Here is a 26,482-nt window from a genome sequence, read left to right on the forward strand (position 1 = left end):
GGACTGTTCAGGGACCCCAAATGGTGGTGAGGGAGGAGGTGTGGCTCCTCCTGCAGCCACAGGGGAAGGTGCCAAGGGGGTGATTAATATGAAGGAGTGGATGAGGGCGTCACAGAGGACTAATTAAAGCTCACATCTTCACAATTCAAAGTTGATGTCCTTGGATGGTCCATTCGCTGCCCATCTCTGCACTGTTAAAGTACAAATTAAACTAAAATTTTTGATCGTGTATCATGAGCTCTCATTCCATGGTTAAAGGTCGCATGTCACTATGGCTGGAAATATCAACACTACCTTTTGTTTCTAGCTGTCATGAGGGAGCATCATGTGTTAAGAGAGTGATATCCCAACATTCTGAAGGTAACACTGCCTTTAGCAACTGACAGACATTTGCCTCAGCTACCAAAATAAACTTGAGAGTACACTGGAAATTTGCTCAACCCTCTGGAAATGAGAATGCTAGCTAAACAAACTCCAGTTGGATACAGTAACTGATGGCGATGGTATTTTACCTGAGTAATTAATGATGGTTTAATTGAGCATTTCCTTATTAAACTGTAATCATACAGAGGAACATTCTACAATGTAGACCAACCAAAATGAGCTCTCATTCCATGGTTAAAGATTGCAGAGGCTGCATCTAGGGGAATGGGCCAGGTCCTGAATTGCTTTTTTTTTGTGGAAGAATTTTGGGGTTAACTCCCTTGCCTGTTTCATCCACTAGCAGGTCATTTTCTTTATTGCAGGAAAATTATTCTCTTTGAGAGGCAACTCAGTTGAGGTGTATAAGATTATGAGAGGCATAGATAGGGTGGACATCCAGCACCTTTTCCCTATGGCAGCAATGGCCAAGACCAGAGGTAATCAATTTAAGGTAAGTGGAGGAAAGTTTAGGAGAGATGACAAGAGGCAAGTTTTTTAATCCAGAGAGTGGTCAGTGCCTGAAATGCATTGCTGGGGTTGGAGAGGTAGGTTGGTACAATAGGAGCATTCAAAAGTCTCTGAGGCACATGGATATGAGAATAATGGAGGATTATAAGGAAGCAGTAGGAAAAAAAATTGCTTGTCATGGAGTAGGTTCACAAACGGGGGCTGAAGGGCTTGTACAGAGCTATAACAGGACCATAGAACATTGAGCACAGAAATGGGCCCCTTCTGCCCTTCTAGTCTGTATGAAACATTTTTTTGGGCTAGTCCCACTGACCTGTACCCAATCCATAGCCCTCCATACCCCCCCACCCCATCCATGTCCCTGTCCAAATTCATCTTAAATGTTAAAATTGAGCCCACATTCACCACTTCATTTGGCAGCTCATTCCACACCCCCTCCACTCTTTGTGTGAGGAAGTTCCCCCTAATCTTTTTCCCTTTCACCCTCACCCATGTCCTCTGGTTTGTATCTCATTGACCCTCAGTGAAAAAAGTTTATCTACATTGACTCTGTCTGTCCCTCTCATAATTTTAAATACCTCGATCAAATCTCCGCTCAGTCTTCTACGCTCCAGGAAATAAAATCCTAACCTGTTTAAACCTTTCCCTGTAATACAGTTCCTGAGTTGCATATCTGTCTCCTATAGATGGTGAAGAGATCAGCTGAGGTTCCTCCAGCATATCAGTGCATTTACTCAGTTCCTGAAGTCCAGGCAACGTTCTAGTTAATATTCTCGGCACTTTTTCTATCTTATTGATATCTTTCTTTTTTTTTCTTTGTTCTCCCTCTATTTCACTGTGTTCCAGAATTCATTGTTGGGACATGCTCAGTAGTCGAGTAATGGTGTGACTAAGTTGTTGTACCTTCAAGAATTCTGGGAAGCTCTGCCTGAAAGTCGATCCAAGTTCCGATTATTGTCAGGGTGCATACGTGTCTGTACATACAACCCTGAGATTCTTTACCTGCAAGCCAGGCAGAATTTCTGCATGTCGGTGGTGCAAAAAAAAATTACTCTGGAAAAGGTGAAAACAAAAGAGAAAATGTAAACAAGAAGGAAGTGCAATACCGAAAATAAATATTTACTAATGACTAATGTGCACAAGTCAGAGTCCTTAAATTAGTCTTTAAGTTTGTCGTTGAGGAGTCTAATGGTGGAGGGGGAGCAGCTGTTCCTGAACCTGGAGGTACTAGTCTTGTGGCACCTCGACCTCTATATATCAATAGCAAACAGAATTTTGCTTGGGTACTTTTTTTGATTAGGACAATGAAAAATCTATATTTTGATATTATTGAAATGTTTATTTGCAAGTGTGCCAAGATGCAGTGAAAAAGCTTTGTTTTGCATACTATCCAGGCATAGGACCTACAGGCAGGCATTCATACTTGTGTGGTATACGCGCCTACTTGCAAACTCCTGCCAGATGGGGAACCATAAAAGGTTATTTTGTAAAAATATAACAGGCATTTTCAACCTGTTCACTGTCATTTGACATGCCCACATTTGTAGCCCGTGCCACCCAATCACACCCAATTAACCTTTAAACACTGGTATGTTTTGAAGGGTGGGAGGAAACCAGAGCACCCGGGGAAAACCCATGCAGACACCGGGAGAACGTACAAACTCTTTCCAGACAGTGTGGGATCTGAACCCAAGTCTCGATCACTGACGCAGTAACAGTGTTGGGCTAAGTGTGCTGCCCTGTAGATGCTTGAATGTGGAGCAAAAAAAGAAGTTATTGGAGGAACTCGTTGGGTTGAGCAGAATCAATCGAGGGGTGTGTGATAGTACAGACCTATCACCAATGTATATAGTGTATATAGTTACAGTATCTAGACTGTGCTTACAGCGATTGGCTGAGAGCTAAGCCACGCCTACTGTCTGGGCCTTAAAGGTTGTGTCCCTAGCCAGGTCGGATCATACCGGACTGGTCGGCCACCTGTGAAGAGCTCCTGTCTTTTGCTAATAAAAGCCTTGGTTTGGATCAACAAGTCTTTGGTTCTTTTGACGAGCTCTACAGGGTGTCAATGTTTCAGGTTTAATTGGTCTGGATTTATTTGTTCCCTTCTGTTTCTACTACTATCTTCCATTGTATATTCTCTTCATGGGGCCTTGTGCTAATTCGTCTTAAAAATGATGATATACCAGGGACACTGCAGGAAGTGAGACTTTCATTACATTGGTAGATTGTACTTGTGTAAATATCATTGAACTCTTCCTAAGAACATAGATCACAGAACATTACAGCATGTTGAAGGCCCTTCTGCCCACAATTTTGTATTGACCTCTGTCAGCCTACACCACAACAATCTAATCCTTCCCTATCTCATACCCATTTCTCGTATCTGTGAAGAGCCTGTTGAATGTCACTCGGGTACCAGTTTCCACAAACACCACCAGCAATGTTATTCTCGGCACCCACCACTCTGGTTTAAAAAAAAAACAAATTTGCCTCTGACATCTTCCTCAACTCATCTTGAACAGACATCCTCTGGTATTTGATATTGTTGCCCCAGGGAAAAATGTACTGGCTGCCTACCCTATCTAAGCCCTATTAAGTCATCCTTCATTTCTTTAAAGAGGAAACCCCTAGCTCTGTCAACCTTGTTTATAAAACACATTTCCCAATCTAGGCAGCACCCTTGTAAATCTCCTCTACATCCTTTCTGAAGCATCTACCTCCAACCCATAATAACTTGACCAGAACTGAGTGCAATAAACCAAATTTATTCTCCTCCAAGAGATGAAAATTTGTTTATAAAAATGTGAATAATGTACATTTTAAATTACATTTACCTTTTTAAACTCAAGACACACAGCACGGTAACACGAGTTACCTTTAGGCCCTCGAGCCTGGGCTACAACCCCGGTATGATTTGAACGGTGGGAGGAAACTGAAGGCCCTGGAAAAAACCCCAACAGATGCAAACAAACTCCTTACAGACAACACAGGATTTGAACCCCAGTCCTGATTGCTGATTCTGTTGCCACATTGCACTAACCGCTACACTAATTTCTCACAGTATGAATGTGGCAAACATTTTGCTTTAACAACCAGTTGGCACAAGTGGCAAACCCAGGACATGCTTCTTTCAAGACTATTTGATAATGTCCATTCGAGATCGAGTCTGCTCTGCCATTCATTGCTGAGCTGATCCATTTTCCCACTCATCCCCACTCCCCTACCTTCTCACCATAACCTTCTGATACCCTGTGAATCTGCCTGAAAAACACCCAATGACTTGGCCCCCACAGCTGCCTGTGGAGCACATTCTATAGGTTCACCACCCTCTGGCTAAAGAAGTTCCTCCACATCTGTTTTAAATGAGCACCCTTCAAACCTAAAGTTAAGCACTCTTGTCATTGACTCCCCTATCATAGGAAACAACTTTGCCACATCTACTGTCTCCAGGCCTTTCAAAATGCTTCTGAGGTTCCCCTCATCCTTCTGAACTCCCAAGGAGTACTGTCCAAGGGCTGTCAATCATTCCTTGTATGTTAATCCCTTCATTCCAGGAATCATTCTAGTGAATAATATTCAACATTGGAATCATTGAATGGGTAAGAAAAATCTTTCTTAATCCTTTTTGTTGAATTTTCAGGATTTGCTATTTTAAAGCAATGAAGTTTCAGCTAAAATAGAATAAATGTTATGATGGCAGGACATCTTTCTGAACATTTGACTGCTTCTTTCTTCCAAGAGACTACTGATCACCTCTGCATTTACATCTTTTATTTCAGATTTCCAGCATCTGCAATTTTTTTGTTTTTATTGCCCTTTTATTTGGACTTCCTTTCTGTATCTGTCCTTCATGATTTTAAAGACTCCACAGATTGACCCTGTTTTTTTCCTCTTTTTGGGAGAAATTTCCATGTGGGTATTTCCAGTAGCATCTGCAGCATCTGCTGTGTTCTATATTGCAGTTCCATCATTTCATTTCTTTTGTGTACTCCTTCATCTCCTTTCTACTTCACCTTCAGACCCATCATTCACCTCCCTTTCTCAATGCGCACTGATGCATTTGCACTGTCTCTACCTCATTCTGTCCACCACCTTGCTACCAGAAGCATCTTTTCTTCAAGCATCTCTTAGATTTTCCTCATTCTTAAATTTAGACGTACAACATGGTAGCAGGCCCTTTCTGCCCACAAGCTTGTGCCACCCAATTGATTTACCACATTTTGATTGGTGAGAGGAAACTGTTACATTCAGACACAAGGAGAATGTACAAACTCAATACAGACCGCAAAGATTTGAATCCTGGACACTAACCATATCTTTCTGGTGAAAGGTTCAAGGGTCTACATGTTAACTCTGCTTTTCACACCTCAGATGTGCGCGTGCGCACCCCCATGGGGTGAATGAAAGTACCCCACAGGTTTCCATGACCATTAAAATTAATGATCTCCCATCTGTTGTTCTCCCAACCAGTGGAAATCATTTTTCATAGTGGACATTAGAACATAAGAAATAGCAAGTGAGCCCAGAGGTTCGCTTCAGCCTGATCACCTTCATAAGGCACCATCAATCTCCTTTTACAATTTTAAATACTTCTCTTTGTTGCTTCTCAGTTCTGGCATTCAAGTCTTTTTTTAAATTTGAGAGATTCACTACAATATCAATGTTAGATTAGGGACATGGCTGATAATTCATTCATGGCTTGGACAAAAGATGCATTTTCTATGAATAAACTCTCCCTTGAAACCTATATGATTTATGAGGTGATGCTTCAATATTTTGTACATTTTTGCTGATTAAAATTAGGTTTTTCAATCTAGTTTGGTTTTTGCAGGAACCTATGGTATACAAACCAATTCAGCCCACGTCCTAGATGTTCACCAATAGACTGTATGCTCAACCCATTTCCTGGTTCTAAGTTCATGGTACCACAGATTATGGGACTTCAAGTTCTACCCAAAGTATTTTCTTAATGATAATGACTTTATTGTATAATTATTGTACAAGGTACATCTGCATCAAAACTTATACTTGTAAAGAAAAACTATAATTGAGCAGTACAGTTAGGGTTGCGGTTAGTTCATCACTATTGCAGCACCAGTAACTGGAATACAAGTGCAGGGATGTGATGTTGGGGGTTTAGAAGGCCCTGGTGAGACCTTACTTGGAGGATTGTGAGCAGTTCTGGGCTCCTCATTTATGAAAGGATGTTCTGCCAATAGGAAGGGTTTAAAGGAAGTTAACAAGGATGATTCCAGGAATGAAAGGGTTATCATAGGAGGAACTTTGATGAAGAACTCAACCCCAAAATGTTGGTTATATATCGTTATCTTTGCTATATAAAGTACATTGTTTGACCTGCTGAGTTTCTCCACTATTTCGTATCATATGAGGAATGACTGACTGCTCTTGGCCTGTACTTGTTGGAATTTAGGAGAATGAGGGGGGATCTCATTGAAACAGTTTGAATGTTGAAAGGTGTGGACAGAGTAGATGTAGAAAGGTTGTTCCCCACGGTGGGAGAGTCTAGGACAAGAGGGAACAACTTCAAGATTGAAGGGCGTCCACTTAGAACAGAGATGTGGGGGAATTTCTTTACCAAATGGTAGTGAATCTGTGGAATTTGTTGCCAAAGGTGGTTGTGGAGGCCATTGTTGAGTGTTTTTAAGGGAGAGATTGATAGGTGCTTGATTTTTGGGGAGAAGGCCAGTCAGTGGGGCTGGGTGGGAAAATGAATGGTGAGACAGACTTGATTGGCTGGCAAACCTATTTCTGCTCTGATGTCTGTGTTTGAATCTTTCCCTGTCTCGAAGGAGTTTGTATGTTCTCCTGTGACTGTGTGGACTTCCTCTGAGTGCTCTTGTTTCCTCCCATGTTCCAAAGACATATGGGGTTCATGGGTTAATGATCACATGGGTGTATTTGGGCAGCATGGTTGGTGTAGGGGTTAGTACAACACCGTTACAGCCAGCAGTCAAGATTGAGGTTCGAACCCTGCGCTGTTTGTAAGGAGTTTGTACGTTCTCCCCGTGTCTGTGTGGGTTTTCCCTGGGAGTCCGTTTCCTCCCTCCATTTGAGACATACAGCAGGGGAATAAGTTAATTGGGTGTAATTTGGTGGTACAGATTTGTGGGCCAAAATGGCCTATTATCATGCTTTATGTCTAAAATTTAAAATGAAAAAGACAGGAATCAGAGTTCAATGGATGGAGGGGAGACAGGGGATGGAGTCCGAATCCTTGATGGATTCTGCTATGATTGATACCTTCTGCATTCCTGCAGGAATTGCCAAACCAAGCTGTGAGCCATTCAGTCAGCATACTTTCCACAGTGCATCTGTCGAAGTTTGATTGATGGTTTGCTAAATGTCTTCAGGCCCCTGAAAAAATAGAGGTGCTGGTTTGCCTTCTTTATGATTGCCTCAATGTGCTGGCTATAGGAAATGTCTTCTGAAATATGGGCTCCCAGGAGCTTGAAGGTTCCAAGTCTCTCCTCCTTCTGCCCATCAATGCAGGCAGGCACATGGTCTCTCAGGCTCCCTTCCTCAAATCTTCAATAAGCTCCTTGGTTTTCGTGATGTTAATGTTCACGTGAATAGTCAGATGAGCCCTTTTACCTAAATGATCTCTGTGGGGATAAATTTCCTGGAATGTGCTCGTGAGCCTTTGGAAATGGGCTTGATGTAATATTGTGATCCAAGTGCCTGGAAAGGATTCCTTTTGTCAGAGAAATTGATAGTTTCTCCTCTAGTTCCCTCAATTGTGTTTCCAATCAAAATAATTGTGCTCTTTCATTTTGCATTTCAGACCAGGAGGCGTTAGATCGATTTCCTCACTTGTTCATCTGCTTTAATTTGGTCTCCTGACGAAGAGCCATAGCTGTATTTACTTCAATTTTCCTCTTCCCCCTTGCTCCATGGTAACCTGCTAGACTTGGACAATGTCAACCATTCTCCCAGGTAACGGCATTTTGAAATAAAGTGAATGTTTCAGGGTGGGTGTTGAGACTCTTGTGATGCTTTGACAAGAGGGGAGATACATAAAGATCTGAGAGGTAAGTTTTCTGAAGAGAGTGATGTTTAATTGAAATGAGCTGTTAGAGGAGGTGGTGGAGGAAAATAGTCTTGCAGTGTTTGAGGTTTTTGGACAAGTACTTAGAAAGGAAAGACACTGAGGGTTAGGGCCTTGCAGGCAAATATGGTTACATCATAATTAATGCAGATATGGTCGTCTGAAAGGAACCGTTTCGTGCTATGTAACCCTTTCTTCCATCACTTTTTTTGATTCTTGAATTCCTTAGTGGCCATCCCCTCCCTGCGTCTGATCATCTGTTCTTCCCAAATTCTAGCATCTTGTGTACTGACCACACCAGCAGTGTGAGTATAAGACAGCTTTAATAAACTAATATGTACACTAAGAGGGTCTTGTCTCTCTGCAAGATCAACCTGGAAGGCTAAACTGTAGCTCTGGACTGCTTTATAGACAAGGTCACCTAGTGGTGTAATTACATATCACCACATTCACCCCCCTTAAAAAAATTGTTATTCCCCCCATCCTCCTTCCCTTGTTTGTAAGTTCATAAGTCCAAAATTTTTCGTGGCTTCCGTTGCCTTCTGTACCTCCTTGGTAGTGGTATAGGGGTGGGGAGTGCGGTCTGTCTTTCGGCCTTTCTCGGTGGAGGTGTGGGAGTGGGAAGTACTGGTTGGTCATGTGGCCATATGGGCTGGGGATTCTCTTGAATGGGATTAGGTCTGCCATCAAGTCTAGGGTTGACTAACCCCTGGTCAATGAAACTTTCAGTGCTTCCACTATCTATTAAGCAATTTACTCTCACATCATTAATTTTGATGCACACAGTGGCGTCAGATAAATTGTGTGGACTTGACTGATTCATGCGTAGGGAAGCAAGTCCTTCGTGTCCTTCTATCCGATAGTACTCGGTGTCATATTCATCTCCTGAAGACTGTGTCCTCTGCTCTGTTGCATTTGTCCAAGATGGCCGGCTGCACATGGCATTCTTCTTCTGTTTGTGAAGAAAGAAGTGCTTTTCCGCCTCTCATTAGCATGAGAATGGGCCTTGGCTAGGGCCTTGGGGCTTCTGTTCTGCTCATGTTTTCCACAGTTGGAACAGACATTTTCTCTGGCAGGGCAGAGGGCTCTGGGGTGCTTTCTTTGTCCACAGAAAAAGCACTTGGGACCCTCACTGTTGCTGCAGTGAATTCCTGTGAAGCAGCACACTTTTCTTTTCGTGGGGCTAGAGAATCCAGCAGTGTGACATTTGTCCTAGCCCCAGGGTCCTGTGAGTACTTCTCCAATTCTTTCTTGGTGCTTTCTAAAGCTTCTGCAATAGTCTCTGCCTCATCTAGCCCCACCATTCCTTTCTCCAGCAATCGATGGTCTCAGTGGACCACATGCCCGCAACAATTCTGTCCATCATAAGGTCCTCCGCATACTCTTGGGCTGATACTGCTTTAAAGTTGCAGCCTCTCGCCAGGTCTTTCAGAGAGAGTATAAAGTCTCTGGCAGACTCCCCTACTTGTGTCCTGGTCATGAGCCTATACCGGGAGTAGAGTTTGCTATGCCCCTTACTGTAATGCTTCTGTAAAGTTCTCATTGCCTCTTGGTAGGACCTGGCATCCTGTATAAGGGAATAAGGGTGGTCTCCTATCTGCGTTAACAGCAGCATTAATAGCTCTTTATCTGATGCCTCAGCACCCTCTACGTAATTCAGAAAGCATCTCTGCCAGCGGCCGAAGTGCGTGCCGGCTCCAGGATTTCTGGGGTCGAGCTCCAGCCTGTCTGGTCGCAGCACATGGCTAAGCCGCATTCTCTTGTCCCTTAGGTAATGTGGGTGTACCCTGGAGGTCGTTCCCAGTCTCCACGTGGTCTCTGTGTTTAGGTGTAGCAAGGGTGGACCCTGGGGTACTGGGAGCTCCTGGTAAAGCCTCTGTGGAGCTTGTGTCTGCTGGAGGAGTAACCTGGGTGCTTGGGGCTGTTGGCTGAGTCTATGGCTTTGGGACGTTTGCAGCGGACTTAGGGTGGATCCCAGAGGTAGCAGTTTCCTTGGCTCTGGCGTGGTCGGGAATTCTGCACATATGTGGCGATCGGGAGCACGACTTGTGGAGATCCTTCCACCCACACTTGTAGTGGCCCCATTCTGATTGGACTGGGGTTTGAGGTCGGCGGTGCCTGTACCAGCGAACCTACAGGCAGGCAACGCTGTTGGCTGTTTCTTACCTGCCCTATCGTACTTCTGTGGTCTTCCCCGCATTCCACGATGATTCCAGTACAGCGGTCCCTTGCCGTCTCTGTCCTCAGATGCACGTGTGTGCTGGTTGTTCCTGGATTCCATTCCCCAGGAAGAGTCTCCAGGTGGTTGGGAATGCGTGTTGGAGCAGGAGCAGCTTCCATGCAAGTAGCTATGATATTAGTTTATTAAATTGTACTGACAATAACCACACTAGCAGTGCGAGTATAAGACAGCTTTAATAAATTAATATGTACTCTAAGAGGTCTTGTCTCTCTGCAAGATGAATCTGGAAGGCTAGACTGTAGCTCTGGACTGCTTTCTAGACAAGGTCACTGGGATGACCCCTGGTGATCTAGTAGCGTAATTACATATCACCACATCTTGATCATCCTGACTTTAAAGAAATCTTTTATTGATACAATGCCTCCTTCAGTTAAGTCCCTAATATAGTCGACCTCTCTCCCTTTCTTTATATTCTAGGTGTTCCTTTCAAAACCCACTTCTGTGAACAGGTTTTTAGACATTTCTCTTTAATTATGCTTGTTTGTGCATAATTAATAGGGGAAGTGTTGATTTTGGGTATTTAATGGCATGGTGAGAAGGAAGTTTGAAAAGTGTTTGTTATTTTACAGCCAGAGTGTGGTGGGTGCCACGAAGCCTAATATCTGAGGTAAATAGAACTTGCAGGTAGAGGGATGGGAGACTGAATTTGCTGTTGTAATAGACTGGCTGCGGACTCCTGATTTCTACATTTTGGTATTAAATTCTGCATGAAACCTTTCATGACATATTTGAAAAGTCCTAACATAATGAGGACTCTACAATTTTAAAAGGAGACTTTGATTTGTAGATGAATTTTTTTCAGATTTATTGTTAAGAGTACTTGTACAACATCACATATAACCCTGAGATTCTTTTTCCTGTGCATGAGGCAGATGACCATTTATTGGAAGTGTAAAAAAAACTGTATTCAACATGTAAACAAATAAAGAAATATAAACAAACTCTGTCAAAAATACAGAGAGGAAAGAATAAAGTGCAAAAGTTAGCCCGTGCACCAGTCACTGAGTTTGTTGTTGAGGAGTCTGATGGTGGAGGGGGAGCAGCTGTTCCTGAACCAGGTGGTGCGAGTCGTGTGGTACCGAGACCTTTTTCCTGATGGTATGATGACCTGTGATGTGTCCACTACCTTTTGCAGGGCTTTAGACTCGGGGTATTGGTATCCTCATACCAGACGGGTCAGCACAGGGTTTATAGGATCATACCAAACCTCGCAAATTCCTGAGGAAGTAGAGGATTTGATGTATTTTCTTCACAATACAAGATAGTGACTCCCAAGAACATAAATTTGCTCACTTCTTCTCTAATTTCCCCCAATGATCACTTAGAGAACCTCTGATTTTTTTTACCCCCCTTGGTTTTGGTGACATTGGGTGCACCATTCAGCCCAGTTTTCAATCTCCCTCCTGGATGAGCAGGTTGTCCAGGTACATCAAACACTGTTCTTGCTTAAAAGTAGGGCCTTGCAGAAAATGAACAGGTCGGGCTGCGGAGGTGGGTAAAAGAACCTGAGTTACCATTGAGGGTTGATGCTCTTTCAGATGCTCAAACTCCCATCAAATTCAGCATGATCCTTCTTTCAAACAAAATCTGATAAGTCTCCCTCTGTGGGGAATGCTTGTCACATAAGCCCTAGGAATGTGGTGCGAAGCATTCCTTCAACATTAATTAGTCATCTGTCTCTTGACTTGCTTCTCAATGCATTGAATTCAGTTGGGATAAGAGTGCAGGTGTATATTTAGGGAGATATCACATGAGCAGTATTTTATATGTCATTAGGAAATACGTTTTAGATATTTTTGGAGGGCTGATAGTCTATATCAGGGATTTTCAAACTTATTATTTCCACTTACAGAAATAGTAAGGGATTGCCTAAGGTGGTATGTGAGTAGAAAGAAAAAAGGTTTGAAAACTACCATTTTAATCGTACCTCATTGACTCGTTATGTGCATGGTTTCATTACTCCAAAGGAAATGGGCCAATAACAATTTTTCTCAAGCAAAATATTTCAGAAACAATTGGGTCTAGAGCAGTGGTTCTCGACCTTTTATTCCCTAATCCCTTACTAATCACAGAGCACTTACGGCATAGGGATTACTTAAGGTGGTATGTGAGTGGAAAGAAAATGTTTGAAAACTGCTGGTCTATATCAGAAGACGATGCAGGTGTTTTCCTGCCTTTTGATTTGTCTGTACTTTACTGCAGTTCAGATTTTTAAAAAATTCTTGGAGGCATAGATAAAGCAGACAATCAGCACCTTTTTCCCAGAGGATATCTATTCAAAGTGAAGGGAGGAAAGTTTAGGGGAGACATCAGCCTATGGGCCTTACATACACAAAGTTATAGGTGCATTGCCAGGAGTGGTAGTGAAGTATGGGACAACAGGGGGATTTAAGAGTCTCTTGGAAGACTACACAAAAGAGTCTGGAAAAACAACCACCTGAAGAAACACACAAAGATCAGCGTGTACAGAGCCGTTGTCATACCCACGCTCCTGTTCGGTTCTGAATCATGGGTCCTCTACCAGCATCACCTACGGCTCCTAGAACGCTTCCATCAGCGCTGTCTCCGCTCCATCCTCAACATTCATTGGAATGACTTCATCACCAACATCGAAGTACTCGAGCTGGCAGAGTCTGCAAGCAAGCGTCGAATCCACGCTGCTGAAGACCCAACTGCACTGGGTGGGTCACATCTCCAGAATGGAGGACCATCGCCTTCCCAAGATCGTGTTCTATGGCGAGCTCTCCACTGGCCACCGAGACAGAGGTGCACCAAAGAAGAGGTACAAGGACTGCTTAAAGAAATCTCTTGGTGCCTGCCCCATTGACCACCACCAGTGGGCCAATATCACCTCCAACCGTGCATCTTGGTGCCTCACAGTTCGGCGGGCAGCAACCTCCTTTGAAGAAGACCGCAGAGTCCACCTCACTGACAAAAGACAAAGGAGGAAAACCCAACCCCCAACCCCAACCCACCAATTTTCCCTTGCAAACGCTGCAACTGTGCCTGCCTGTCCTGCATCAGACTTGTCAGTCACCAACGAGCCTGCAGCAGACGTGGACATACCCCTCCATAAATCTTCGTCCGTGAAACCAAGCCAAAGAAAGAAAGAAAGAAAGATAGGGAAAATAGGATTGAGGTTGGGAGGGTCCAGTATTTTTATTCTTTGGTAGGTATATTTCAGTCAGCACAGCATTGTGGCTGACGGGACTATACAGTACTGTAACGTTGTATGTTAATACTATTACAGCCAAAGCTATATTAACCAATCCAACTAAAATGTGTTGAACCTCATCAGCACATTGAAGGTTATATGAATAAAACTCGTAGTCTTGCTGTTTCGATTCTGATGAAGCCAAGAAATGAATTGACGCATGAATGTGTGAAAAGATACAAAGAAAAAAACATGAAGATGCTGCTGTGAACATGGAGAAGCTGGAGAGACTCTCAGGCAGCATCTGTAGAGCGAAGTGGACAATCTGTCCAAATCTAAGTATGTACATGCCTGTGGAATGGAAGGCCTTTGAAATGCAAGTGAACAATACAACTTACTCATCCAGGACAGCCTTAAACCTGATGGCATAAATAGAGATTTTTTAATTTTCCCCCTCTAAATTTGGATACCCCTGCTTCCATGAAGGGCAGCACAGTTAGCCTGGTGGTGAGCAGAATGGTGTTCCAGTGCCAGTGATCGGGTTTGAACCCTGCACAGACCGGAATGAGTTTGTATGTTCTCCCAATGTCTGCATTGGTACTCCAGTTTCCTCCCACTGTTTGAAATGTAGGATTTGGAGGGAAGTGACCAGAGGTGACGAGGTTGGAGATGGTGTTGGAAATAATGACTTGGATGTGGGGACCTGTGAGAGGTTGGAGGAAGTGTCTGAGAGCTGCCTGATAGTTCAGTGCTCCACACCACAAACAGGACCACTCCTTCTTCTCCACCCCCCACCCCCCCACCACTGCCGCAACCCCACCTTTTTATTCAGGCTCCTGTTACTTCTACCTTGAGAAAAGGATCAGGCCTGAAACCTTCAGTCCCGTTTACTTCCTATAGATGCTGCATGACCTGCTAAGTTTCAGACAGCGTGATTGAAGTACAAACACAATGTTGGAGAAACTCAGAAGGTCTAACAGTGTATGTTATATAGCAAAGATATAAGTACACAGCCAACATTTAAGACTTGAGGCCTTGACCAATGTCTGATCACCTTTATACCAAAGTATGAAGAGCTCAAGCCCAAAAATGTTGGTTATGCCATTTTTAAAAAAATAAACTTGCTGAAAACTGGTGTTGGGATGTTCTTCAACATGTATATTACACAAGAGAATTTTGCTGTCTGATATCCAAGGAGTAAAGAGTGGAACTATTCAAGGTTTCTTGTCCTCTTTAGGCAAGAACACATGTAAATAGTTTTCCTGGGCTTGGCTGAAAGGTCCTCCAAAGAAGGATGAACAAAATTTTCATTTAGGTTCACTAATAGGTCAGATTGTTTAACAATATTCAATATCTTTTCAGATTTATTAACATGGTAAACAGGTCAAGATTTACATTTTGAGTGGATGTAATTATTTTGCAACCCACCACATAAATAGATTTGAGTCTATTTCTGCTCAAGACTGCTTCAAGTATCCTTGGCTGCTGTTCACAAAGATGCTGTGAAGTCCAAATTAACAAAGGTCCTTTTCTCCAAAAGTTGCTGGCAACACCCTTCACCATTCTCTATTGCCCCAACTGCAGTTCATTCCACTTTCTCTTCCCCTTGCCAGGCTGTGCGCTTGTCATTTGAATGAAACTGGGCTTGTGGATGATGTAGATACTTCACCCTCTTTTCAGATCCTGTCCTCCTCCAAACCCCCTCAAACGTTTAATGAGATGGTTTCATGCCACTTTCCCTTGTCATCATTTTGGTTCTGAAACCTCTCCCTTGGATTTCTTCACCTCCAGGCAAGAACATCTCCTCCCCAATCTCCATCAGTACCAGGGCACCACAGGACTGGGTTTTTAGCCTCCTGCTCCTCTCACTTTACACCTATGACAGTGTGGTTTGGTACGACAGTAACACCATCGACAAATTCACTGATGATGCCACGTTAGTGGGTTGAATAAAGAAAGGGGATGAGCCCATAGACAGGAGGGAGATTGAAAACTTGGCTGAATGGTGCACCAACAACAACCTTGCACTCAATGTCACCAAAACTAAAGAGCTGATTGTTGACATTAGGAAAGGAAAGCCAGAGGTTTACAATCCAGTCATCACTGGGGGATCAGAGTTGCAGAGGGTGAACAAATTTAAGTTCTTGGGAATCACTATCTTGAAGGATCTTTCCTGGACCCAACACACTAATGGCATTATGAAGAAAGCTCGTCAGCACCTCGACTTCCTCAGAAGCAACTTTCTATAGCTGTGTGGTGAAAAGTATTCTGACTGGCTGCATTACAGTCTGGTATGGGAACATCAAAACCCCTGAGTGTAAGTCCCTTCAAAAGGTAGTGGACACAGCCCAGGACATCACAGACATAACCTTACCCACTATCAAGAATATCTACAGGGATCACTGCCATCGGAGAGAAGCAGCAATCATCAAGGATCCCCACCACCCTGCACACGCTCTGTTCTCGCTGCTGCCATCATATAACCATATATGGAGCGGAAACAGGCCATGTTGGCCTTTCGAGTCCGCACCGGTTCACTGATTTTGTGCGCCCTCTTTTCAAGTGGCTGAGACAGCATACGTCTTGGTTATTCTTCCCAAAATGAAGCACCTCACACTTGCCTACATTAAACTCCATCTGCCACCTTTCCAAACAGTCCAAATCCTTTTGTAGTCCATGAAAACCCTCATCACTCTCCACAACTCTTCCTTTGATGGCTTCGTACCTTCTGGAAAGAGGTCTCACACCATCAGGTTCAGGAACAACTGCTACCCCTCCACCATCAGACTCCTTAACCACAAACTCAGTTAGGGATTCATTTAAGAACGCTTACTTGTACTCAGTGGAATTTCTGGTGTATTTTTATTGAATGACAACATTGTCTGACTGATTTAATGTATCCTAGATTTTGTACCTTAAATGGACGGGAGGGGGGAGGTAGGGAGGGTGGGATGGGATGGGAGGAGGGAAGGGGGGGGAGAAAATGGCACTGTATATGTGTGAAAAGGAAAAAGTGTGTATCATGGTTAATGTGATTTATGGTGTGAAAAATTAAAAAAAAAAGAACGCTTACTTGTGCACGTTATTGATTTTTAAAAATTATTCTCTCTGTAGTGCACAGTTTGTCTCCATGTGTACGCTATGTCTAGTTTTTTTCTGCACCAATAAGTAGTAATTCTACACCTCGCCTCCAGAAAAAAGAATATCCGGTTTGTATGTGATGTCATCTGTACTCTGACAATAAATCTGATCTCCTTCCTTTGCAAAGTGGTCTGTTGATTCCTGCTCCAACTTCCACCCACTAATTGATCCTGTGTATGTCTTGTACTTTCACACTCCCGCTTCTGCTTTTCAGTTTTTTTAGCCATTGAGTTTAGCTGTTCAAGAGCCCCAAACATTAGGAAGATCATATTGTTTCAATCTATATTTCATGGACCAGTTTACTTAATTGGTTTAGCTGTTTTTCAAAGGGATTTAGCTGCCAATAATCACTATTTTAACAATGCAGAACAGGCTGTGGAGTCATTTTTGACACCTAACTTGTTGTCTTCTAATTTTATACTTGATTTTTATTTGTCTTAGTTAATGAAAACATAGGAGTAGAAATGGTCTGTTCAGCCCATTCAAACATGAGCTGATTCATTTCCCACTAAGCTCCACTGCTCAGCATGGTCTCCATGACCTTTGCCCTAGAAAATCAAGAACCTACCAATCTCTGATTGAAATCATCCATGGCTTGGCCTCTACAGCCACCTGTGGGAACAAATGTGACCAAATCACTACCCTCTGGCTAAAGTTATTTCTCCACATCTCTGTTCTAACTGGATACCCTTCAATCCTGTTGTGCCCTTTTGTCCTGGACTCTCCCACCAAGGGAAACCACCTTTTCTACTTTGACCATGCTATTCAATATTTGAAATGTTTCAATGAGATTTCCCCCCCCACCCCCCCAAATTCTCCTAAATTTTAATGAATACAGCCAAGAGCCATCAAACGTTCCTCAAATAATAATTTCATTCCTGGAATCATCCTTGTGAACCACCTCTGAACTCTCAACATCAGCACATCCTTTCTTAAACGAGGAGCCCAAAACTGCTCACAATACTCCAAATAAGGTCTCACCTGGGCCTTCTAAACCTCAATGTCACATTCCTCCTCATATGTTCCTCTTGAAATGAATGCCAGCATTTCATTTACCATCTTCACCACTTAGATGCGATCTACGTTTACCTTTTAGGTCATCATGCACAAGGACTCCCAGTTCGCTTTGCATCTGGTAATTTTCAGTTTTCTCCCCTTTTAGAAAATAAACTGTTTGTTTCTACCCAAGTGCATGATCGTCCACTTTCTGACATTGCATCTCATTTGCCTGTTTTCTCAAAACCACCTGCTCCTGCATCTATCTTTGTATCATCTGCAAATGTTGTCACAAATCCATTCATTCCATCATCTAACTCATTGATCTACAACATGAAAAAAAGTGCCCCCATCACCAACCCCTGTGAAATGGTCGGCCACTGGGATGTCACTGTTACTGATGCAGGCAAAGTGAAGGCGCTCAGCAAAGCGATCTTCCAGTCTGCGGCAGTCTCTCCAATGTAGAGAAGGCCACAAAGGGAGCACCGGACACAGTAAATCAAACCTGTGTTGGTAGGGAGGGATACAAATGAAGTGTTGGTAAGGAGGGATGAGTCCATGAAGGAGTCCGGGAGGCAGTGGACCCTATAGAAGGCAGAGAGGGGAAGAGGTGTCTGGTGTAAGTGCCAGAAATTCAGGAGGATAACGTGTTGGATCCAGAGACTGGTGGGGTGGTAAGTAAGGACAAGGAGAATCCTGTGCATTTGGGGGCAGAGGAGGCCAGGAAAAATGAGCAGGAAATGGAGGAGATGTGGGTGAGGGCTGAGTTGATGGTGGAGGAGAGGAAGCTACGTTTGTAGAAGACAGACATTTCAGAGCATGCTCTTTTATCGAGTTAAGCAGTCTCTAATAAACCCATCTATATGCATAAAAATCAGATTTGGTGGTACTATTAGCTTTGATAAAATCAACTGGTTGAGATATTGTCGTTTAATTCAAGTTGTTACCAATAGTCTTGTTTTGCAATACATAAATGTGCCTGAGAAACTCAGCAAGTCTCATAGCATTGAGAAGAAAAGGGTAACCAATGTTTCAGCCCTGTACTTTGTCAAGGTGCCTGAAGAAAAAAGGAGAGGCAGGGGGAGGAGCGCGGACTAACAGGTAAGAAAGAGGCCATGGGTGGATAGGAGTGGGAGGGTAGAAGAGAAAAAAAAGCAGAGGGAGGAGTAGCTCTCTGAATGGTGAAGGAAGGGAAGGAAATGGGAAGCTCGTGGAAAGGAAATGGGGATAGGCAAAGAGAGAAACACAGGGAGAGATTTAATAGAAGCTGTTGATGTTAATGCCGTTTTGTTGGAGAGTCTCCAGACAGGATATTGGGTGTTGATCCTTCATTTTGGAGGTAGCCTCAGCTCAGCAGTGCTGAGGCCATGGATAGATGTGTCTGTGCATGGAATGAAAATGATTGACCACTTGGGGGGTGGGGGGGGGGATCCCTGAATTTACAGCAGAAAGAGCAAAGTTGCTCAGTGATATAATCTCTCAGCCCGCGATCAGCCTCTCCGATGCAGAGGAGCCCATAGCTGGAGCTAAGAGGATGAGCAAAGAGTATGAGTTAAACATTTATCTCCTGAACCTCAAGCAGTTTCTTTGAGTTTGACACTTTAACTGTTATTCAGCAGCAAGCATCTTGAACCTTGACAGTTGGAAGTGTAAACTATTTCCCATTAAGCCTCTCCAACCTTGGGCAATGTCTCAACAGTGCTAAGAAACCAATTGTAACAATAAGCATTGTGGAGAGAAAGCAAAGTTGACCAGGGAGCTTCCGGGACAATGAATATCCATCACACTTGGTCTCACTCAAGTCTCTTTCTTTAACCTCTACCTCCATACAAACTCTTTCACTCCTGCTTGGTGTCATAATCTGTGCAGTTCCTCTTGGTCACTTATTCATTGACTCAAATAGGTCTGACATTGGTGATAGATCTGTACTATCACACTGACCCTGTAGGATTCTCCTTTCTCCTCCTGTTCTTTTTTCTCTTCCCCCTGGCACCCGCCAATCAACTGTCTTCCCATCTGTCCTTCACCAGTTCCCTCCTGGCCCCTCTCCAACCCCTCCCACCCTGTTCTCATCAAGCTATCTTGCTTCTCAAGGGTTTCAAACTTCTTTTTCTCCTCTAGCAGATGATTTTTTGTTCCTAATTCCAGCATCTGCAGCTTCTTGTATCTTTTTCTCCCTCTCTTCCTCATTCCTGCACAAGTTTTGTTTGCTCTCTTATTCCTCAACACACAAAAATGTTGCTTACCCTTGCTTCTTGATATCTTCTGTTGTACATTCCAAAGTGGAATACAATTGAGCTAAACTTTTAGCCCAACAAAGCATGTCTATTGTCGTGCCCTGTATGAGACCAAAGTACATTCTTCTCAATAAAATACTTCTGAACTGAGATTCTTGTTTTAATGCAGGAGATTCAGCCCAGTTTGATATTATCTTGGTTTTTATCATGTCGCTAAGAGTCCTGATCATTTTATTGCAGCTGATTGAAGGTGCAATGTTACGCAGGGTAGTTGGGGTACCTGTGTAACTCTTTTAAAAGGCCACACAATCTGTTTTGTTCCCTTGCGGAAATGGACAGAGCTTTTATTTAGTGTTTTAAGTTTGGTGTTACCAGCACTTGCTTGGAAAATTTTGAGGGGGGGGGTGATGATTTATGTTGGATGTTAGTCTCTTGACTTTGTGTTCGTGAAATGCTGAATGAGCAATTATTGTACATAGATTTAAGTTCTTCTGCATGGTACTTAATGAGGTCAGTGCATGCACGCAGTAACATTACAACTGCTGCTCCTCCACTTCGAATGATTGTGGGCCAGGGAATTCCAAGGGTGCATTGAGGGATATTGGCCAAATACAAGCAAACGGGTTTGGGTTAACAACTCGGTCAGCATGGATCAGTTGTGCTGAGGGGCCTTTTTCTGTGCATTAATACTCTGTGTGATTATGTTTCATGGAGGCTTTCAAGTGGCCCTTCTGGTCTTCTTTCCATGACAGATGACAGAATCGAATGATGTTTGGCATATGAGTGATATGGCCTGTGCAACATAGCCCACCAAATACACCAGGGCCTCAAATTTGGGGATCGAATGCCCATCAGCACAACTTGTCCACGCTGACTGAGTTGTGGACCCAAACAGGTCCTATTTGCTTTTGTTTGGGCCATATCTCTCGATGCATCCTTTGAATTCCCTGGTGCACGATGTCTCAAAGTGGAGAAGCAGCAGTTGGAATGTTACTGCAAAGAAGTTACATATCAGGAACACCTAGAATACTAGCACAAGCAATGGTTCATCTCAAGAACTGCCATGAATGAACACCACATGTTTGCTTCCTTTGCTGCCCTCATAAGTCACCTCCACCTGCACAAATAAAGGAAGAGATTTTTTTAAATCTTGAGGAACTGTCCAAGGAGGAGTAATCGTATTTCCATATGTGAAGGAAACCGAGACAAGGATTTACCACAGTACATAAAAGGCATCTTTTTAAAGACCAGAAGCTCAATGTCTCATGCAATGGGTCAAGCCTCTTTTTAAAAAAAAAAATCCAGCTGGGCAGGAAGTGCTTTCGGCATGTTTCCATCCTCTTAAAAAGTGACTGGTACTAAAGTTGTTAATGTAACAACTGTCTGTAAATCTCCTAGTGATATAGATTTGCCCGTGATATAGCTTTGCCCAGTTTTATGCAGGAGCCTGCATTCATCTTGTAATATTTAAATGCAAGTGCCAACCTCTCAAATATTTTTTAAAATTCCACAAGGTTTGTGAATTTTTCAAAATTTTGCATCTCCTGTTAAGAGGCCTGTCATAAAATCCATTTTACTCCCTGAATTTGATTCTGAAGGGAATAAATAATGATGAATCGGAGTCTGGCTGCAGAGGGTTCCATCTATTGATGAATTCTTCAGGTAACAAATCCCTTTTATGAAAATGAAATGTCTCAAAGTAGAACATAGACCAGAAGGGCCCAAGGACTTGTTTCTGTATGGTAATATTCTATCATTCCTAAACTCCCTTTTGAAGTTGTGCCAGAGAAATCATGAAATTTCCCCCCCTTTCTTGGAAGTCTGTGTGCCTGATTTCCATGTAACACTTCAATACAGAATCCTGCTGGTCTGTGTGCATTCAAACTCTGGTTCCCAAACTTTTGTGTGCAACAGTTCATGGACTGTAGATCGTGATCTTGACAGAACTTATCAATAATCTTCTGTGGCTTGTATCTGACTCCGCACCACTATGTCTGATTACAACAATTGAATATTTTAATCATGGCCCTTTGTTTTGAGAAGTTAACCTATGACCAAGTGGATGATCTGGAAGGTGTGATAATGAAGTTAGGAAGCAATTCAAGTAATTTTCAAAAGTTCTCAGAGTGCGACCCAATACAATTGTTCCATCAAAAGTGGAAGCGCATGAACGATTGTGTGTTTATAGTTTTAACATTCCTTCAAGTAATTTGCTAGGTGAGCAAAAAGGGAATTTATTTTTTCATTTGGAGATAAAGTATAGCAACAGGCCCTTCTGGCCCATAAGCCCTTGCCACTCATCTATAAAACAAAGTTAGTAGAGGAGGTAAATAATTGGTTTTGATGGGGCAACACGGTTAGCATAAAGCTGTTAGAGGGCCAGCGTTTGGGACCAGGGTTTGAATCCTGCGCATTCTGTAAGGAGTTTGTATGTTCTCCCTGTGTCAAGGGTTTTCCCAGGAGCTCTGGTTTCCCCCACTATTCAAAACATTATGGGGGTTTTAGGTCAATTGAATGTAATTGGGTGCCATGGACTGTATTGTATGAATGTCTAAATTTAGATGGTATCTTGCAAACTAACATTCTCTACCATAGAGGAAGATAAGATAGAAAACACAAAAAATTGCTTCCTGCAAGTTCCTCTGACCTGGGATAATATCACACTTCTTCCTCTGTTCATTATGAATACTGGAACTTCAAACTTTGCCGTGACATTTAAGAAAGAGGAAGAGCTGGATCTTAAAACATTAGAATTGTTGAGTCCCAGGACTGGATGAGATAAACGCAAAGTTACTGCTTGAAAAGACGCAAAAGGTTACAGGGGCTTGGCAATGTGTCCTCCCTGACCTTAGAGGAGGTACTGGAGCATTGGAGAAAGGCAAATGTGGCCCCTTGTTTAAAAAAAGTAATAGGAGAATTCTGGGAATTCTACACCAGTCAGTCTTGCCTCTGTGGTGGGCAAAATATTGGAGAGGATTCTTGTTGGCAGGATTTATGAGCATTGAGAATTGGTCTTCTCATGGACAGTCAGCACAGCTTTGAGGGGTGGGTCATGCCTAATTGAGAATTTTCAGGAAGTGACAAAAGAATTTGATGAAATAGAGCAGTAGACATGGTGTACGTGGATTCTAGGAAAGTATTTGACAAGATCCCCATGGCAGAATCCTTTAGAAAGTCATGGAACCTTAGCTGTGTGGATTTAGAATTGGCTTGCTTGCAGAGGGTGGTAGTAAGTAGACTATATTCTGCCTGGAGGTCAGTTATTTGTAGAGTTCAGCAGGCATCTGTTCTGAGACCCATAATCTTTGGAATTTTAAGTTGTCACAAAATGCTCAATTCAGTGAGAAATGTTCTTCTACAATCAGTCTAACAGGTTATCCTTAACATTCATGACGATCCAAAGAGCACAATTTACAGAGAAAAAGGTTACAATGGAAAAGATCAATTAGTTTCAAGCAAGGGCAGCAAGATGGCATTGCTGAGGGATTCGTTCAGGAGCCTCACAGCTGCGGGGGAAATATGGTCTCCCACCTTGTACAGCTGTATTATGTGGTCCCAACTTTGTATCAATAACCAATCGAATGAAGGCAAGCAAAGCCAATGTGGCCACCTCCACCCTGTCAAATTGGGTCACCACTTTTGTGGAATTATGCACCAGTACTCCTACTCTGTTCTGCAATAGTCTCCAGACCCACCATCCCAAAATTGAGGAGCACAGATCGAGTAAATGCAAGCAGGCTTTTTCCATTGAGGTTGGGTGAGGACATGGGTCAAGGGTGAAAGGTGAAATCAGGGAGAACTTCATGCAGAGAGTGTGGGATAGGCTGGCAGCTGAAATGGAGCATGCAGGCTCAATTTTGACATTTGAGAAAAGGTTGGATAGGTACATAGATGGGAAGGATATGGAGGGCTATGGTCCAGCTGCAAATCAATGGGACGAGACAGAGAAATTGTTTGGCTAAGACTAGATGAGCCAAAGGGCCTGTTTCTCTGCTGTAGTGCTCTATACCTCTCTACAAAGAGGGATGGGCAATAATTACTGGTCTTGTCAGCACCACCTGCATTCTAAAAGCAAGAAAACGTAATCAACATTTTATTATTGCAGTATGTAACACAGCTGAAATAAACTGTAACCATACTGAAGCTTGATGTGAGCAGGAAAAATGGGCCATTTAGGTTCCCTCGTTTTGTATGTAATCAGCATTTCATTTCACTCATTGATGACAGGGTTGTTCCAGATGAAATGCTCTTTCTGTACTGTTCATGAATTGTACTTGGCACACCTAATGAAGTCAAGATGCAAAGATAAACTTGACGTGTGCTTGCTGATCAGGTTCTTGAAGCTAAATTCCTTCAGAATTGGTCTGGTTATAAAGTTCAGGTGTCTCGACTATGAATTGGGGTGATAAAGTATCTCCAGGCCGGAAATCAATTCCTCTCTCCATTAGTAACTTAGAAGAACATACCAGGAGTGTCACACTAGCTGACAAACTTGCAAAGTGATGTCACAAGATGGGTGGTAATTAGTGATGAACAAAATTGAGCATTCCACCTGTGGCGCTGAAGGCTAGATCTCAGAGCTGTTCCAGTAAAGCGACATTGATTTCAATTCCATGATGAAAATAGAGACGTCTGCTCAACATCCTGTCCTCCAAATTGGTGGATGAATCCTTCCTTTAAAATATTTTTATTGCGTTTAACATAATAATCCTATATAAATGTTGTACTAACATAACAAAGGAATATCATAGCATACAATTAATATAATGCATTTTAAAATGAATTTCATCCATAATTGTTAATTTGACATTATTTATTAAATTAATTATGAATCTAAACCAACTGGGTTACATTACACCAACATTCATTATACTAAGTAATTGTTATGATCGAGGACAATCAAAATTAAGCCATATATCAGGGGTGGCCAAACTGCGGCTCACGGGCCACGTGCGGCTCTTTAACATGTAATGTGCGGTTTGAGGGGAGGGTGGGTGTCGCCAGCGGGGAGGGTAATTCAACAGGGCTTCTTCACTACCTGGAGTGTATCAGCATTTTTCAAATGGGTGATTTGCAAGACAAGGACTGGAAAATACTTTCCCCAACAAAACTGTCCCAGCCCTGATGTTCCGTGTCGGGGGGGGGGGGGGGGGGCTGTCAGGCAGTGGGGAGTTGGGTCACCAAGTGGCGGGGATTGTCATCAGCCTGCCCCCTGCTAGCCACTTTCAGGTGCCTAGGGAGAGTGCTTGGAAGCAGAGAATATCCCTCCCTGAGGTGGGTTGAGTAAGTACACCTTGGGGACAGGTTCTCCGCTTTCAGGTGGCCTCCCGACAGCCGCATTCAAGTATTTTAGGCGGATTTACATTTGAGTATTATGACCACCTGAAAGGGCCTGTTAATTATAGTGTTAGTGGGTGTGGCTTGCGATCGTGTGATTACTCTGGCTATCGAACATCTGAAGTTTATGGTATGTGGCTCTTATGTTAAGCAAGTTTGGCCTCTCCTGCCATATATGATCAACGTCTTTAAAAAAAAAACTCTAAAACTAATACTTATCTAACCCTTCCCTCTAATTAAGGTCACTTAATAGGACCAAAAAAATCTGGATCAAGTAGCGACCCTCAGAGGACAGACGGAGCATCCAAATTACCTAAAACTGCCAATTACGATAGTATTCTATGAATGGGCCCCATATCTTTTCTAACTGAAACTTTCTATCGTTAACATTGTATCGAATTTTCTCTGACCTTAGTTCATCTTTCTATCTCCTTAAAACTGCTTGTCTAGCTACCAACGTGCCAAAACTTTCTCTTGAGATGCCAACAAAGGTATATCCGGTTCACAAGAAAAAACATACAAGGCTATTAAAGGGCATGGATCTATTTCAATTTTTAAAAATTGTTGATAAAGATTGAAAGCTATTCTCCCAATATCTTCCTAATTTGGGGCACTCCCAAAACGTATCAATGAAGCTTCAAAAAATTTGCACTTTTCACATAGTTGGTCAACATTTGCATAAAATGTGATTAATTTAAGTTTAGACATGTGTATTTTATGTACCACCTTAAATTGTAATAAACAATGCCTTACACAAGGCCGATGAATCCAAGGCCCCTTAATACCATCAGTCTGCATCAGGATCATCTATCATTTTGCCTTCAACAATTCAACCAAATGGCACTTTTGTGGTATGCAACCAACGATAGGCTGAAGACATCATCATGGCTTTGGTCCAAATGTAGAATCAGATGCAGATCTTGATGGTGGCTCCTCATGTGAGCACAAGTCGAGATGAACATTGCATGTTATCCTTGCCTGTATTCCTATATAAAGTTCAATTTGTACATGTACAACCAATTGAAAGTGTTTTTCTGGTCCACGGTGAATACATATACACATATAGTACACGATATGGAATGCATTAAATTGCATAAATATAGAATGATGTAATTAAAATAAGTGTAAATAAATATTTTGGAATTGACTTGGTTACATCAATTTCACAGCCTGTGGGAAGAGCCTATTTCCCAGCCTGGTGGTCCTGATTTTGAGGCTCCTTTTCTACCATCCTCATCTCCACCTGATTGGAGTGTATCAAAGGTAGGTACACGGTGGATGATGGGGACCTTCAATAATTCCTTGAGCCTTATTTGAACAATGCTCCTGGTAAATGTCATCAGTAGAGGATTGGAGACCCCAATGATCTTGACTGTTTTAATGATCTTCTGCATTGACTTCCAGTCTGATGTTTTGCA

General features: G+C 42.7%; 1 protein-coding gene across 10 annotated transcripts in view; it reads left to right on the forward strand.

The window, feature by feature from the left end:
• Nucleotides 1–26,482, forward strand: part of LOC138762331 (glycophorin-C-like) — a 118,946-nt gene that overhangs the window by 22,840 nt on the left and 69,624 nt on the right. For 6 of the 10 annotated variants that reach the window (XR_011356897.1, XR_011356895.1, XR_011356898.1 and 3 more), the window contains one exon: nt 7,694–7,845. The exons of 2 other annotated variants lie outside the window; for them this stretch is intronic. Coding sequence is in view for 1 of the 8 variants with exons in the window: in XM_069936105.1 (XP_069792206.1) it covers nt 7,827–7,845 (19 nt within the window). In the remaining 7 variants the exon portion in view is untranslated. Of the gene's footprint in view, nt 1–7,693; nt 7,846–26,233; nt 26,328–26,482 lie in introns of all 10 variants that reach the window. 2 more of the 10 variants (XR_011356892.1, XR_011356893.1) reach the window with 1 other exon arrangement.

Source organism: Narcine bancroftii, chromosome 4 (genome assembly GCF_036971445.1).
Source record: "Narcine bancroftii isolate sNarBan1 chromosome 4, sNarBan1.hap1, whole genome shotgun sequence".
Lineage (NCBI taxonomy): Eukaryota > Metazoa > Chordata > Chondrichthyes > Torpediniformes > Narcinidae > Narcine > Narcine bancroftii.